Here is an 18,452-nt window from a genome sequence, read left to right as displayed (position 1 = left end):
TTCTGAGCTTTTCAAAACAACTAGTACAATAAATGTAGTTGAAATATGAAATAGGGGTATTCGCTGGGACTCAGGATGCCCAAACCCTTTTTAAGAGCTTTTTTCAATAAAGGACAAGAATGTGGATGCGTGGTTCTGTATGTCCATTGTACATTTTTCTAATGGTAAGAAGTATGGAACTTGTTTTAACCACAGTTGCAAAGCACAGGAGGCTGCTGAGGGGAGAACGGCTCATAATTATGGCCTGAATGGTGCAAATGGAATGGCATTAAACACCTGGAAACCTTGTATTTGATACAATTCCACTGATTCCGCTCCAGCCATTACCACAAGCCCGTTCTTCCCAATTAAAGGTGCCACCAAACTCCTGTGTTGAAAAGTGGGTTGAGCCTCAAGCTTCAATGCTAATAGTTGTTGTGTAAATTGACACACTATGCTGCTTACTTTCTGCATCTACGTTATATCGATGAGTCTACCTTTAATTTTGGGTTCTCTTTTAGTCCACTAGGTTTGACGTCTTACTATGGGACATGCCCCCTCGTGACCTATTCGCTGAAACCTTATTCAAATCATGCCTAACAGGCCAATCAAAGCTTTGTGGGCGTGAGCCTCGCATCTAAATATCACCCGCAATTCTCTGGTTTCCTCATTCAACTCCTCTTCACAGGTCTAGTATTTGCTTACGGGGCGTTGAGTGGCTTCTTTTCTATTTACAGGAATTCAGCTAACTTCTGCTTCACTTTACCAAGTGACGTTACCTCAGTTAGCTTGTTAGCATTACTGTTTGTCATCAGCTAGATACAGTTTCTGTAGCCTAGCCTGCATGCAAGTAGTCCTGTTCGCTCGCTAGCTCCACTGCTTTAGCATACCTCTTTTGTGTCCAATAGTTTTAACTACTTCTGCTCGTGGTCTCTAGCTCTTCGTTGGTCCCCACCGTTTGGCGTTAGCTAGATGAACTGCAGAGTGTCTTAGCTAGCTAGTTGGCTAACAGTGTTTAGCTAGAAACCGCACTCAGTTTTTAGCTAGAATCCTTTGGGCTAACCTCCATTCGGTCTGTTTGGCTAAACTCGAAAGGTACCGTTCTTCAAGTGTGTTACCTCACCTTTGAAGCACAATCCTTTAGGCTACATTCCCCTGTAAAAGATCAATCTAGCTATGCGTTTTTACCTCGAGGCTTGGTTTACACACAGAGTCGGCACTTGGTATTAAAAAATAAAAATAAAAACACGCGCTTGGCTAGCTAGCTATTGTCGCTCAGGTGATAAGCCAGCTAATTATCTAGCATCCCTGTTAGCTCTACTTTTACTACCCTGAAAGTATTTAGACTGTCTTTTTTCCCCAAGCCCATGGTAAATAAGGCTTTCTGTTTCTGCTTACCTGGCTTCCAGCTATCATTACCCCGATAGTCTCCCGTTACTCCTGTGTCTCGTCCAACTTCCCCGTCGAATAGCAGCCTATGGTGTAGCTAGCCAGCGTCTTATGCTCATTTTAAGTGGTCGATAACATCAAACGGTCTTCTGACGTTGTCCAATGAATAGCAGTTTTTATCAATCCCGTTTGGTCAGGTTTAATAAGCGAGGGTAATACGGCCTCTAGTTGTCTGGCTATCAAACGGGTAATCACTTTATAATCGAAATTAAACAAACTTATCAGTCTAAAAGAAGAGCATTTTATTGGGTCCTGCGGAGGCTTTCTGAAGTGGTAGTACTATGAATACATTTTCGGAACTAGCTTTTATTCAAGGAGACATGCAAGGGCACTGGCTTTACAGGGGGGTGTTCATAGACAAAACAAAGGTCTTAAAATGTCAAAAAATCTTCTCGGCCAAATGTAAATAGTCCCACACAAAATCAATACAGTTCAAATAACAATAAACAATAACTCTCACGCGAACTCCCTTTAACTAAAATGTCACACCAAATACAACTGGCAGGGGACTAATAGTCCAACGACACTGAACATCAAAAGGAGCGCATAGGAAAAAAAGAGTCTGCTGCAGTGAAAAGCACTGGGATAGAGGGAAAATGAGAGCGAGAGAGCAGGGCTTCAGGTCAACAACATGCACCGTCCTGACATCTTCCCCAGTGTCCTCCAAACAGACCAAGTAGTTCACCGGCCCCAACTGCTGCACCACACAGTATGGATCTTTCCATCTAGCTTGGCAGTGAACTGTTTGGACGTCTTTGACAGATGATGAGAACGGACCCGGACACAAGACTGGGGTGGGAAACACACTCATCTATGTTTGTCATAGTTTTTGAGCTGACGTTGTTTGGCTTTGATTCTGCTGGCCTCCACTCTGGCTAGCAAGGTGTGGTGGTGTTGGACTGCATCAAACGCTTGGCAGTCAGGTGAAAAGTTGGAACTTTGCAAGACTCTGTCCATCGGATCTTTTAGTGGTCTTCCCAGGTGGGGTTCGATGGGAGTGACCCCAGAAGTCTCCTGGACCGCAGAGTTCAGTGCAAAGTGAAACCCAGGAAGATGCTGATCCCCCGTGAATGAAGCAATCATCCCCTTCAGGGTGCGGTTAACCCTCTCGGTCAGGTTGATCTGAGGATGATAGGCCGTGGTAAGCTTGGCAACTACACCCCAGTAGGTACAGAGCTCTTTGTAGATTCCTGATATGAACTGAGGACAAACATTGGCAGTCTCTGTAATCCGAGAAAGGGCATCTGGTATAACGTTCAGTTTTCCTTTGCGATACTCAATGATAAAGTCAAACATCTGAAGTCTGATAGACCAGCGAATAAGACGGCTGTTGGTCTTGCCTGATGCCAGAATACTCCAATCTCCGCTGTGGAGTTTTGCAGCTCCTTCAGGGTTATCTTTGGTCTCTTTGTTGCCTCTCTGATTAATGCCTTCTTTGCCTGGTCCGTGAGTTTTGGTGGGCGGCCCTCTCTTGGCAGGTTTGTTGTGGTGCCATATTCTTTTGATTTTTTAATAATGGATTTAATGGTGGTCTGTGGGATGTTCAAAGTTTCTGATATTTTTTTATAACCCAACCCCTGCACACAGATGGACTTTATTTAACTAATTATGTGACTTCTGAAAGTAATTGGTTGCACCAGATCTTATTTAGAGGCTTCATAGCAAAGGGAGTGAATACATATGCACGCACCACTTTTCCATTATTTATTTCTTAGAATTTCTTTAGTTATTTTTTTCATTCCACAATTTTGACTATTTTGTGTATGTCCATTACATGAAATCCAAATAAAAATACATTTAAGTTACAGGTTGTAATGCAACAAAATAGGAAGAACGCCAAGGGGGGTGAATACTTTTGCAAGGCACTGTATGTCAAATAAGAACAGCTTTTTTAGTCATTTAGCAGACGCTCTTATCCAGAGCGACTTACAGTTTTTAGCGAGTGCATACATTTTCATACTGGCCCCCCGTGGGAATCAAACCCACAACCCTGGCGTTGCAAACGCCATGCTCTACCAAATGAGCTACACGGGACTATGGAATCGAAACCATAACAGACCAGACCTGCCCTCTCGTTCTCTCGCTTCCTCTCTCCATTTCTTTATATATATTTTTCTCTCTCTCTGTTAATCTCTGACTCGCTCTCTCTCTCTTTCTCTCTTTTTCTCTGTTCTTGCTCTTTCCCCCTCTCTCTCTCCCTTCCCTCCCATCCCGCCCGCTCCCTCTCTCTGAGAGTCATGTCTTTCAGTATGACAGAACTGGCTGTGGAGAGTTCAGCCAAGTAAGAGCTGTCTGTTATGGAGAAGAGAAGAGAAGGAGGAAGAAGGGAATGGATGGTGGCAGATGCCTGAGCGATCCATCAGATAATACACAACATATGGCTCAATATTCTTCCGTCTGTTTTGAAGAACCACTCCGACCGACTACGACGGGGGCAGGCCAGGGGGGCAAGGCAGGTCCACAGAGAGAGAGGATATGTTTGATGGATTAGGACTCGCACACACACAAACACACACAGGCACATGCAGGCACACACACACACAACACTCTTGATACGATGAGGAAAGCCCAGGATTCCTTACATCCTTGTTCAGAGAAGGTTACTGTGCCAGCGGGACCGTGTCTTTGTAGATATTACACGGATAAAAGACTCCAGCCACCCAAGCCATAGACTGTTCTCTCTGCTACCGCAGAGCAAGCGGTACCAGTGCAACAAGTCTGGAACCAATAGGACCCTGAACAGCTTCTACCCCCAAGCCATAAGACTGCTAAACAAGACGGCTAAATAGCTAAATCAAAAGGCTACTGGGACTACCTGCATTGACCCTTATTTGCACTAACTCTCTTGCACTGACTCTATACACACACACTGGACTCTACCCACACACTCACACATACAGTACACTCCTACTGTCTGTTATCTATCCTGTTGCCTAGTCACTTTACCCCTACCTACATGTACATAGCTACCTCAGTTACCACATACCCCTGCACATCAACTCGGTACTGGTACTCCCTGTATATAGCCATGTTATTTAATACTCGTTATTGTTATTCACTGTGTACTTATTCCTCGTGTCACAATTTCAATTTATATTCAACTCTGCATTGTTGGAAAAGGACCCGTAAGTAAGCATTTCACTATTACAGTCTACACCTGTTGTTTACGAAGCATGTGACAAATACAATGTTTCTATACTAGCTCTACCACCTCATACATCTCTGTACCTTATCTTATACAGTCCATATGCCCTGAGTGTTCTGGGCTGACTGACCAAGCACTGTGGTTGTAGCTCAGTAGCTCAGTGAATGTGAATGGATTCACAGCCAAGGCCTCTGTAGGCATGTTACAGGATTATATTAGATAAGATAAGAACCTGTAACCTATAACCCTGTGATGTCATCTGCACACAGACAGGAGACTGCCCAACCATAACTGTCAGCAGCTGACATTTCTATAGGGTGCATCCACATTTGCGAGCTTGCAGGGCAGAGGCTTGTCTGTGCTGTTGGCTGGGTGATAGGGCTGGGAATTGCCAGGGACTTCACAATACGATATTATCACGATACTTAGGTGCCGATACGATATGCATTACTGTGATTTTATTATGATTCGAAGCAACATATTGCTCACCATCTCTTCAGCAGAAGGACAAGAGGGAGCCATGAGAAAACAAGTGTTGATCAGTCATGGGAATAAGTTCTAAAAACATGTTGGCTCACCAAAAGAAGATGGAGAACAAGCTATAGAAGGAAAAATACCGGCGTTTTGGGCAGGTACAGCCAACCAGCGGAAAAATTATATTGCAATATGGTCCAAAATAATATTGCGATTTATTGTCAAAAAGAATATCCCGATATGTAACTGTAACGATTTTTTGCCTCCATCACGTGTGTTGTCCCCCTTTAGCGTGAGGAAGAGTGTGAATTAACCAGAGCACTGGGCTTTAACGCACCGTCACATTCATGGCTCAACCATTAACCATTACACAGAATGGCTTTAGGAAATGTTCCCCAGACAAACACACACATGCACTTGGAAACACACGCACACAGACAAACACACACACACACACACACACACACACACACACACACATGGAAAGACACACATGCACACATGCACAATAAATGTCATGGACAGTGTGCAATCTAGTTTTAGAGAGACAAAATAAGGACATAAACAATCTGATGCACAGTTATATTTCAAGGCCTTTTACTTCTCAACATTCAAAAGCAGAAGGAATGAATAAAGCCTGACTGGCCCAAAACTATTTTAACATGGAATTTAAAATTGGCAATCCAACACTTCAACTCGTGAGTGCTTATAATCTGAAAATAATCATAACACCATATTATTGGAGTATTACTTTCTTAGTTCGAAAACAAGAAACATTTAAAACCTGGATCCATTGAAATACATCTTGAAATATGACTGTGGTGAAATATACAGTATATTTGGCAGCATTGAGGAAATACCTATTCTCTCAGATTCAGAGCTTGTTTTGTTTCTCCACACACACTACACACACGCACGGGCACGCATGCACACACACGCGCACACAAACACACACACAGTTGATGTCCATGTCTATGTCACACATCATCCACTATATCGGCACAATCCCTTTTCTTAAACACAGTGGTTTCACCAAAGCCAGTTTCCCAACCATTTAGCCATGTGTTGTTTACTAGTGAGAAACCAGTCCAAAACCCAACCACACACACACACACACACACACACACACACACACACACACACATACAAACACACACTGTTCCTCCTGCTAGCTGGTGGGTGGGAATGTTTACGTGTGCTGCTGTGTTCAGATCGCTCTGTGCTTTCCTACATGTCTGCTGTCTTGATGCACTGTGGATGTAGCAGTGTGTGGTGTGTGTGTGGCGTGTCCCCAGCCATGGCATGTCCTTTATGCCATGCACACGTCTGTTTACTGACTGACTGGCTGGCTGTCCTGTTCCCATGTCCTGTCTGTGTTGTTGTTGTGTTTCTGTGCTCCCTTCCATACTATAAGTCTGTTTATTTATGTGCTTGTTTGCAGTGCCTACAGCCTTGCAAGGAACTGTGGGAGACCAGAAGAGCCCTGTCTCAGAAAGCGTGCGAGGTAAGCAACCTCCTTTCCTCCCCTCCCCCTGTACTGTGGCAAATCTGTTCAGGACCTCTGGTACCTTAGGGTCACCAAGTACCCCCAACATGATGTTGCCCCAAAAGTGGTGTAAAATGTAACTGAGTGATTCAATCTTTGTTTTTTCCCCAAGTATTTACTGATATCCACACTGAAATAGAGTGGCTTGCGAAAGTATTCACCCCCCTTGGCATTTTTCTTATTTTGTTGCCTTACAACCTGGAATTAAAATGGATTTTGGGGGGGATTGTATCATTTGATTTACACAACATGTCTACCACTTTGAAGATGCAAAATATTTTTTATTGCAAAACAAACAAAAAATAAGACCAAAAAAAATGACTTGAGTGTGCATAACTATTCACCCCCCCAAAGTCAATACTTTGTAGTGCCACCTTTTGCAGCAATTACAGCTGCAAGTCTCTTGGGGTATGTCTCTATAAGCTTGGCACATTTAGCCACTGGGATTTTTGCCCATTCTTCAAGGCAAAACTGCTCCAGCTCCTTCAAGATGGATGGGTTCCGCTGGTGTACAGCAATCTTTAAGTCATACCACAGATTCTCAATTGGATTGAGGTCTGGGCTTTGACTAGGCCATTCCAAGACATTTAAATATTTCCCCTTAAACCACTCAAGTGTTGCTTTAGCAGTATGCTTAGGGTCATTGTCCTGCTGGAAGGTGAACTTCCGTCCCAGTCTCAAATCTCTGGAAGACTGAAACAGGTTTCCCTCAAGAATTTCCCTGTATTTAGCCCCATCCATCATTCCTTCAATTCTGACCAGTTTCCCAGTTCCTGCCGATGAAAAATATCCCCACAGCATGATGCTGCCACCACCATGCTTCACTGTGGGGATGGTGTTCTCGGGGTGATGATAGGTGTTTGCTTATTTTTTTCTTTAAGCAATGGCGTTTTTCTGGCCACTCTTCCGTAAAGCCCAGCTCTGTGGAGTGTACGGCTTAAAGTGGTCCTATGGAGAGATACTCTAATCTCCGCTGTGCAGCTCCATCAGGGTTATCTTTGGTCTCTTTGTTGCCTCTCTGATTAATGCCCTCCTTGCCTGGTCAGTGAGTTTTGGTGGGTGGCCTTCTCTTGGCAGGTGCCATATTCTTTCAATTTTTTAATAATGGATTTAATGGTGCTCCGTGGGATGTTCATGAACATCTCAAAGTGTTTTTTATAACCCAACCCTGATCTGTACTTCTCCACAACTTTGTCCCTGACCTGTTTGGAGAGCTCCTTGGTCTTCATGGTGCCGCTTGCTTGGTGGTGCCCCTTGCTTAGTGGTGTTGCAGACTCTGGGTCCTTTCAGAACAGGTGTATATATACTGTGATCATGTGACACATAGATTGCACACATGTGGACTTTATTTAACTAATTATGTGACTTCTGGAGGTAATTGGTTGCACCAGATCTTATTTAGGAACTTCATAGCAAAGGGGGTGAAAATTAATACAGTGGGGAAAAAAAGTATTTAGTCAGCCACCAATTGTGCAAGTTCTCCCACTTAAAAAGATGAGAGAGGCCTGTAATTTTCATCATAGGTACACGTCAACTATGACAGACAAATTGAGAAAAAAAATCTAGAAAATCACATTGTAGGATTTTTTATGAATTTATTTGCAAATTATGGTGGAAAATAAGTATTTGGTCACCTACAAACAAGCAAGATTTCTGGCTCTCACAGACCTGTAACTTCTTCTTTAAGAGGCTCCTCTGTCCTCCACTCGTTACCTGTATTAATGGCACCTGTTTGAACTTGTTATCAGTATAAAAGACACCTGTCCACAACCTCAAACAGTCACACTCCAAACTCCACTATGGCCAAGACCAAAGAGCTGTCAAAGGACACCAGAAACAAAATTGTAGACCTGCACCAGGCTGGGAAGACTGAATCTGCAATAGGTAAGCAGCTTGGTTTGAAGAAATCATCTGTGGGAGCAATTATTAGGAAATGAAAGACATACAAGACCACTGATAATCTCCCTCGATCTGGGGCTCCACGCAAGATCTCACCCCGTGGGGTCAAAATGATCACAAGAACGGTGAGCAAAAATCCCAGAACCACACGGGGGGACCTAGTGAATGACCTGCAGAGAGCTGGGACCAAAGTAACAAAGCCTACCATCAGTAACACACTACGCCGCCAGGGACTCAAATCCTGCAGTGCCAGACGTGTCCCCCTGCTCAAGCCAGGCCCGTCTGAAGTTTGCTAGAGTGCATTTGGATGATCCAGAAGAGGATTGGGAGAATGTCATATGGTCAGATGAATCCAAAATATAACTTTTTGGTAAAAACTCAACTCGTCGTGTTTGGAGGACAAAGAATGCTGAGTTGCATCCAAAGAACACCATACCTACTGTGAAGCATAGGGGTGGAAACATCATGCCTTGGGGCTGTTTTTCTGCAAAGGGACCAGAACGACTGATCCGTGTAAAGGAAAGAATGAATGGGGCCTTGTATCGTGAGATTTTGAGTGAAAACCTCCTTCCATCAGCAAGGGCATTGAAGATGAAACGTGGCTGGGTCTTTCAGCATGACAATGATCCCAAACACACCGCCCGGGCAACGAAGGAGTGGCTTCGTAAGAAGCATTTCAAGGTCCTGGAGTGGCCTAGCCAGTCTCCAGATCTCAACCCCATAGAAAATCTTTGGAGGGAGTTGAAAGTCCGTGTTGCCCCGCGACAGCCCCAAAACATCACTGCTCTAGAGGAGATCTGCATGGAGGAATGGGCCAAAATACCAGCAACAGTGTGTGAAAACCTTGTGAAGACTTACAGAAAAAGTTTGACCTGTGTCATTGCCATCAAAGGGTATATAACAAAGTATTGAGAAACTTTTGTTATTGACCAAATACTTATTTTCCACCATAATTTGCAAATAAATTCATTAAGAATCCTACAATGTGATTTTCTGGAAATTGTTTTCTCATTTTGTCTGTCATAGTTGACGTGTACCTATGATGAAAATTAGTGGGAGAACTTGCACAATTGGTGGCTGACTAGATACCTTTTTTCCCCACTGTAACCTGAAAGGCCGCTCAGCAAGGAAGAAGCCACTGCTCCAAAACCGCCATAAAAAAGCCAGACTACAGTTTGCAACTGCACATAGGGACAAAGATCGTACTTTTGGAGAAATGTCCTCTGGTCTGATGAAACTTAAATAGAACTGTTTGGCCATAATGACCATCGTTATGTTTGGAAGAAAAAGGGGGTCGCTTGCAAGCCGAAGAACACTATCCCAACCGTGAAGCACGGGGGTGGCAGCATCATGCTGTGTGGGTGCTTTGCTGCAGGAGGGACTGGTGCACTTCACAAAATAGATGGCATCTTGAGGAAGGAAAATGATGTGGATATATTAAAGCAACATCTCAAGACATCAGTCAGGAAGTTAAAGCTTCGTCACAAATGGGTCTTCCAAATGGACAATGACCCCTAGCATACTTCCAAAGTTGTGGCAAAATGGCTTAAGTACAACAAAGTCAAGGTATTGGAGTGGCCATCACAAAGCCCTAACCTCAATCCTATAAAACATCGGTGGGCAGAACTGAAAAAGCGTGTGCGAGCAAGGAGGCCTACAAACCTGACTCAGTTACACCAGCTCTGTCAGGAGGAATGGGCCAAAATTCACCCAACATATTGGCTTCTAATGAGCTTCTAATCTAGTAACAATTAAACATAGTAGGTAATTATTCAATAAATAACAGTCATCACATTAATTAAAGTCACGTCACGATAGGGGGCTTGAGTTAAGGAGCTGTGGCAAGCTGGTGGAGTATACTTTAGGCAGGGTCGAACATAACCTTTGTAGTTGGCTACCAGGTCCATTTGTGGCACATGAAATATTGTGTGGACGTAGGAGGAACAACTTTCTGTTTCCCTTGCGTAGCATTGATTTGATTTGCAGATTTTTTGCTATATGACTCCAAGGACTTTCACACATTCTGTCACGACTTCGGCCGAGGCTTCCTCCCCTCCTTGTTTGAGCAGGCTTCGTCGTTCGTCATCACCTTGTCCTTGTGGGTGATTGTTATTTGTGAGAGTAATGTAGCTCGTGGAGCTACTCGTAACATTGTTTTGCCAGGGTAGATTTTCCCCCTGTGCCTATGTATTATTGGATTCCATTACAGTGTATTTGCCAGGGATGATGGTTTCCCCTGTGCCTGTTTCGTTGCTCGCTATTGGAGCGCATTTGTGTTTCAAAAAAGGAATTAAGTACTTTTTTTTCCTCGTCAATCAATCTACACACAATACCTTATAATGACAAAGCAAAAACAGGTTTTTAGACATTTCTGCAAATGTATACAAAAAAAAATACTGACATAATTATTCAGACCCTTTACTCAGTACTTTGTTGAAGCAACTTTGTCAGCGATAACAGCTTCGAGTCTTCTTGGGTATGACGCTACAAGCTTGGCACACCTGTATTTGGAGAGTTTCTCCCATTCTTCTCTGCAGATTCTCTCAAGCTCTGTCAGGTTGGATGGGGAGCGTTGCTGCACAGCTATTTTTAGGTCTCTCCAGAGATGTTCGATTGAGTTCCGGGCTCTGGTTGGGCCACTCAAGGACATTCAGAGACTTGTCCTGAAGCCACTCCTGCATTGTCTTGGCTGTGTACTTAGAGTCATTGTCCTGTTCGAAGGTGAACCTTCGCCCCAGTCTGAGGTCCTAAATGCTCTGGTGCAGGTTTTCATCAAGGATCTCTCTGTACTTTGCTCCGTTCATCTTTGTCTCGATCCTGACTTGACAAAATCAAATCAAATGAAATTGTATTAACATTTACATTTACGTCATTTAGCAGACGCTCTTATCCAGAGCGACTTACAAATTGGTGCATTCACCTTATAGCCAGTGGGATAACCACTTTACAATGTTTTTTTTAAATTATTATTATTATTTATTTGTTTGGGGGGGTGGGTGGGTTGGCGTAAGGGGGGGGGGGGGGGGGGGGGGTAGAAGGATTACTTTATCCTATCCCAGGTATTCCTTAAAGAGGTGGGGTCTCAAATGTCTCCGGAAGGTGGTGAGTGACTCCGCTGTCCTGGCGTCGTGAGGGAGCTTGTTCCACCATTGGGGTGCCAGAGCAGCGAACAGTTTTGACTGGGCTGAGCGGGAACCATGCTTCCGCAGAGGTAGGGGAGCCAGCAGGCCAGGGGTGGATGAACGCAATGCCCTCGTTTGGGTGTAGGGACTGATCAGAGCCTGAAGGTACGGCGGTGCCGTTCCCCTCACAGCTCTGTAGGCAAGCACCATGGTCTTGTAGCAGATGCGAGCTTCAACTGGAAGCCAGTGGAGTGTGCGGAGGAGCGGGGTGACGTGAGAGAACTTGGGAAGGTTGAACACCAGACGGGCTGCAGCATTCTGGATGAGTTGTAGGGGTTTAATGGCACAGGCAGGGAGCCCAGCCAACAGCGAGTTGCAGTATTCCAGACGGGAGATGACAAGTGCCTGGATTAGGACCTGTGCCGCTTCCTGTGTAAGGCAGGGTCGTACTCTCCGAATGTTGTAGAGCATGAACCTACAGGATCGGGTCACCGCCTTGATGTTAGCGGAGAACGACAGGGTGTTGTCCAGGGTCACGCCAAGGCTCTTCGCACTCTGGGAGGAGTGTTAACTGTGATGGCGAGATCATGGAACAGGCAGTCCTTCCCCGGGAGGAAGAGCAGCTCCGTCTTGCCAAGGTTCAGCTTGAGGTGGTGATCCGTCATCCATACTGATATGTCTGCCAGACATGCAGAGATGCGATTTGCCACCTGGTTATCAGAAGGGGGAAAGGAGAAGATTAGTTGTGTGTCGTCTGCGTAGCAATGATAGGAGAGGCCATGTGAGGATATGACAGAGCCAAGTGACTTATAGCGAGAATAGGAGAGGGCCTAGAACTGAGCCCTGGGGGACACCAGTGGTGAGAGCACGTGGTGCGGAGACAGCTTCTCGCCACGCCACTTGGTAGGAGCGACCGGTCAGGTAGGACGCAATCCAAGAGTGAGCCGCGCCGGAGATGCCCAGCTCGGAGAGGGTGGAGAGGAGGATCTGATGGTTCACAGTATCAAAGGCAGCAGACAGGTCTAGAAGGACAAGAGCAGAGGAGAGAGAGTTAGCTTTAGCAGTGCGGAGAGCCTCCGTGACACAGAGAAGAGCAGTCTCAGTTGAATGACCAGTCTTGAAACCTGACTGGTTTGGATCAAGAAGGTCATTCTGAGAGAGATAGCAAGAGAGTTGGCTAAAGACGGCACGCTCAATAGTTTTGGAGAGAAAAGAAAGAAGGGATACTGGTCTGTAGTTGTTGACATCAGAGGGATCGAGTGTTGGTTTTTTGAGAAGGGGTGCAACTCTCGCTCTCTTGAAGACGGAAGGGACATAGCCAGCGGTCAAGGATGAGTTGATCAGCGAGGTGAGGTAAGGGAGAAGGTCACCGGAGATGGTCTGGAGAAGAGAGGAGGGGATAGGGTCAAGCGGGCAGGTTGTTGGGCGGCCTGCCGTCACAAGTCGCAAGATTTTATCTGGAGAGAGAGGGGAGAAAGAAGTCAAAGCATAGGGTAGGGCAGTGTGAGCAGGACCAGCAGTGTCATTTGACTTAACAAACGAGGATCGAATGTCGTCAACCTTCTTTTCAAAATGGTTGACGAAGTCATCCACAGAGAGGGAGGGGGGGGGGGGGGGGATTCAGCAGGGAGGAGAATGTGGCAAAGAGCTTCCTAGGGTTAGAGGCAGATGCTTGGAATTTAGAGTGGTAGAAAGTGGCCTTAGCAGCAGAAACAGATGAAGAAAATGTAGAGAGGAGGGAGTGAAAAGATGCCAGGTCCGCAGGGAGTCTAGTTTTCTTCCATTTCCGCTCAGCTGCCCGGAGCTCTGTTCTGTGAGCTCGCAATGAGTCATCAAGCCACGGAGCTGGAGGGGAGGATCGAGCCGGCCGGGAGGATAGGGGACATAGAGAGTCAAAGGATGCAGAAAGGGAGGAGAGGAGGGTTGAGGAGGCAGAATTAGGAGATTCTGGAGGGAGAAGGATTGAGCAGAGGGAAGAGATGATAGGATGGAAGAGGAGAGAGTAGCGGGAGAGAGAGAGCGAAGGTTGCGACGGCGCATTACCATCTGTGTAGGGGCAGAGTGAGTAGTGTTGGAGGAGAGCGAGAGAGAAAAGGATACAAAGTAGTGGTCGGAGACATGGAGGGGAGTTGCAGTGAGATTAGTAGAACAACAGCATCTAGTAAAGATGAGGTCAAGCGTATTGCCTGCCTTGTGAGTAGGGGGGGACGGTGAGAGGGTGAGGTCAAAAGAGGAGAGGAGTCGAAAGAAGGAGGCAGAGAGAAATGAGTCAAATATAGACGTAGGGAGGTTGAAATCCCCCAGAACTGTGAGGGGTGAGCCATCCTCAGGAAAGGAACTTATCAAGGCGTCAAGCTCATTGATGAACTCTCCAAGGGAACCTGGAGGGCGATAGATGACAAGGATATTAAGCTTAAATGGGCTAGTGACTGTGACAGCATGGAATTCAAATGAGGAGATAGACAGTTGGGTCAGGGAAAAAATTGAGAATGTCCACTTGGGAGAGATGAGGATTCCTGTGCCACCACCCCGCTGACCAGATGCTCTCTGGGTATGCGAGAACACATGGTCAGACGAGGAGAGAGCAGTAGGAGTAGGAGTGTTTTCAGTGGTAATCCATGTTTCCGTCAGCGCCAAGAAGTCGAGGGACTGGAGGGTAGCATAGGCTGAGATGAACTCTGCCTTGTTGGCAGCAGAACGGCAGTTCCAGAGGCTGCCTGAGACCTGGAACTCCACGTGGGTGGTGCGTGCAGGGACCACCAGGTTAGAGAGAGAGTATTGGTCACATACACATGTTTAGCAGATTTTATTGCGGGTGTAGAGAAATGCTTGTGTTTCTAGCTCCAACAGTGCAGTAATATCAAACGATTCAACAATACACATAATACATACAATCTAAAAGTAATGGAATTAAGAAATTTATAAATATTAGGACGAGTAATGTCGGAGTGGCATAGACTAAAATACAGTAGAATAGAATACAGTATATACAGTGCTGCTTGTGCAGTTACAGATTTTTTCCGTTTTTACCATGACATCTTCATTTAATCAGAACCAGTCATTTTGATCTGACATAGCAGGTTTATATTTACCCATACCATATGTTGGTGTAGAGGAAATCATGCGTGTAGTAGAAAAATTAAAAAGGAATTAGTGCAGGTGCAAAAATAAGTGAACCCCAAATTGTATTGGTTAAATCAAGTAGGATCAGGTGGGTAAATAATTAGCTACCAAATGAACCAATCAATGGAGAGATTTGGGCGGGACTCTGATAAATAGAGATAAGAAACCTGGTCAGTTTTGTGTTAACCATCCAGGTGAATGCAAATTACACCATACCGAGAGGAAAGGAGATCTCAGAGGACATCAGGATAAGAGTAGTGAGAGCACATCAGTCTGGGGAAGGCTATAAAATCATCTAAAAAAGATTTGAGCTCCATCCCTCCACTGTGAGGCAAATCATTTACAAATGGAGAGCATTTAACATGACAGCAACTCGGTCCAGAAGTGGACGCCCTTACAAAATATCCCCAAGAGCCACAAGAACAATAATAAATCAGGTAAAAGCCAACCCAAAAATAACAGCTAGAGATTTGCAGACCTCCCTTGCTGCATCTCAGGTAACTGTGCATGCTTAAACAATAAGAAGAACATTGAATCGAAATGTCATTCACGGGAGGGTTGTTAGGAAGAAGCCTCTGCTGTCAAAAAAGAACCAAACTGCCCGTCTTAACTTTGCCAGAGACCACCTGGACAAACCTGAAGGTTTCTGGAAGTCCATTCTCTGGACCAATTTGTCCAATAGCCTAGTGATGGCAATTTAACAGTCTGATGGCCTTGAGATAGAAGCTGTTTTTCAGTCTCTCTGTCCCAGCTTTGATGCACCTGTACTGACCTCACCTTCTGCTGCCACCAACATGCTTCACTGTAGGGATGGTGCCAGGTTTCCTCCAGACGTGATGCTTGGCATTCAGGCCAAAGAGTTCAATCTTGGTTTCATCAGATCAGAGAATCTTGTTTCTCATGGTCTGAGAGTCTTTAGGTGCCTTTTGGCAAATTCCAAGCAGGCTGTCATGTGCCTTTTACTGAGGAGTGGCTTCCGTCTGGCCACTCTACCATAAAGGCCTGATTGGTGGAGTGCTGCAGAGATGGTTGTCCTTCTGGAAGGTTCTCCCATTTCCACAGAGGAACTCTGGAGCTCTGTCAGAGTGACCATCAGGTTCTTGGTCACCTCCCTGACCAAGGCCCTTCTCCCCCGATTGTTGAATTTGGCCGGGCGGCCAGCTCTAGGAAGAGTCTAGGTGGTTCCAAACTTTGTTCTTGGGGACCTTCAAATGCTTTTTGGTACCCTTCCCCAGATCTGTGCCTCGACACAATCCTGTCTCGAAGCTCTATGGACAATTCCTTCGACCTCATGGCTTGGTTTTTGCTCTGACATGCACTGTCAACTGTGGGACTTTATATGGACAGGCGTGTGCCTTTCCAAACCATGTCCAATCAATTGAATTTACCACAGGTGAACTCCAATCAAGTTGTAGAAACAGGATGATCAATGGAAACAGAATGCACCTGAGCTCAATTTTGAGTCTCATAGCAAAGGGTCTGAATACTTATTTAAATAAGGTATTTCTGTTTTTTATTTCTAAAAACCTGCTTTCGCTTTGTCTTTATGGAGTATTGTGTGTAGATTGCTGAGGATTGTTTGTTATTTCATCAATTTTAGAATAAGGCTGTACTTTCGTAAGGCACTGTGTGTGAGTGTATATATATAGATATATATATAAACTCAGCAAAAAAAGAAACGTCCTCTCACTGTCAACTGCGTTTATTTTCCGCAAACTTAACGTTTGTAAATATTTGTATGAACATAACAAGATTCAACAACTGATACATAAACTGAACAAGTTCCACAGACATGTGACTAACAGAAATTGAATAATGTGTCCCTGAACAAAGGGGGGGTCAAAATCAAAAGTAACAGTCAGTATCTGGTGTGGCCACCAGCTGCATTAAGTACTGCAGTGCATCTTCTCCTCATGGACTGCACCAGATTTGCCAGTTCTTGCTGTGAGATGTTACCCCACTCTTCCACCAAGGCACCTGCAAGTACCCGGACATTTCTGGGGGGAATGGCCCTAGCCCTCACCCTCCGATCCAACAGGTCCCAGACGTGCTCAATGGGATTGAGATCCAGGCTCTTCGCTGGCCATGGCAGAACACTGACATTCGTGCTTGTAGGAAATCATGCACAGAACGAGCAGTATGGCTGGTGGCATTGTCATGCTGGAGGGTCATGTCAGGATGAGCCTGCAGGAAGGCTACCACATGAGGAAGGAGATGTCTTCCCTGTAACGCACAGCGTTGAGATTGCCTGCAATGACAACAAGCTCAGTTTGATGATGCTGTGACACACCGCCCCAGACCATGACGGATCCTCCACCTCCAAATCGATCCCGCTCCAGAGTACAGGCCTCGGTGTAACGCTCATTCCTTCGACGATGAACGCCAATCCAACCATCACCCCTGGTGAGACAAAATCGCGACTCGTCAGTGAAGAGCACTTTTTGCCAGTCCTGTCTGGTCCAGCGACGATGGGTTTGTGCCCATAGGCGACGTTGTTGCCAGTGATGTCTGGTGAGGACCTGCCTTACAACAGGCCTACAAGCCCTCAGTCCAGCCTCTCTCAGCCTATTGCGGACAGTCTGAGCACTGATGGAGGGATTGTGTGTTCCTGGTGTAACTCGGGCAGTTGTTGTTGCCATCCTGTACCTGTTCCGCAGGTGTGATGTTCGGATGTACCGATCCTGTGCAGGTGTTGTTACACGTGGTCTGCCACTGCGAGGACGATCAGCTGTCCATCCTGTCTACCTGTAGCGCTGTCTTAGGCGTCTCACAGTACGGACATTGCAATTTATTACCCTGGCCACATATGCAGTCCTCATGCCTCCTTGCAGCATGCCTAAGGCACGTTCACGCGGTTGAGCAGGGACCCTTGGCATCTTTCTTTTGGTGTTTTTCAGAGTGAGTAGAAAGGCCTCTTTAGTGTCCTAAGTTGTCATAAATGTGACCTTAATTGCCTACCGTCTGTAAGCTGTTAGTGTCTTAACGACCGTTCCACAGGTGCATGTTCGTAATTGTTTATGGTTAATTGAACAAGCATGGGAAACAGTGTTTAAACCCTTTACAATGAAGATCTGTTGAGTTATTTGGATTTTTACGAATAATCTTTGAAAGACAGGGTCCTGAAAAAGGGACGTTTATATATATATATATATATATACACACACACACACACACACACACACACACACACACACACACACACACACACACATTAGAATACAAAAACACAGTCATGGTAAGCACAAATAAATCATCACAAATCACCACAAAAAACATTTACATTCATCCACAAATGTATCCCCAATCAATCCTTTAAATTGCCTGAACGGCACCAGAACATCAAGATGAAATTTATTTAGAATTTTGTTCCAGCAATATGGTGCATTAAAATTAAAAGCAGATTTACCTAGCTCGGTGGAGACCCTAGGAACCTCAAGAGTTAATCCTGTGAACGGGTTAGATAACTCAGGTGTCTATACTTTAACAGCAAAGTTAGATAAGACAGAAGTTTATGAAGTAGGGCCTTCTAAACAAAAAGGGAGTAATGTAGAGATCTACGGGTCTTTAGCGAAGTCCAGCCAACGTTTTCATACAGGATACAGGGATGAGTATCAAAACTGTCACCTGTAACAAAACTAAGGGCACTATGGTAGATGTCATCCAAAGGTTTAAGAGTAGAAGCAGCTGCACTTTGATAAATAATATCGCCATAATC

General features: G+C 45.2%; 1 protein-coding gene across 1 annotated transcript in view; it reads left to right on the top strand.

The window, feature by feature from the left end:
* The window catches only part of anos1b (anosmin 1b), a gene marked incomplete at both ends in the record, with an annotated part of 96,511 nt that overhangs the window by 49,710 nt on the left and 28,349 nt on the right, over positions 1-18,452 (top strand). The window contains one exon of the mRNA XM_084186256.1: positions 6,489-6,551. Coding sequence (XP_084042382.1) covers positions 6,489-6,551 — 63 coding nt within the window. The remainder of the gene's footprint in view (positions 1-6,488; positions 6,552-18,452) is intronic.

Source organism: Coregonus lavaretus (genome assembly GCF_964263955.1).
Source record: "Coregonus lavaretus genome assembly, chromosome: 21".
NCBI classification, from domain to species: domain Eukaryota; kingdom Metazoa; phylum Chordata; class Actinopteri; order Salmoniformes; family Salmonidae; genus Coregonus; species Coregonus lavaretus.
This window is presented reverse-complemented; position numbering and strand designations above follow the sequence as displayed.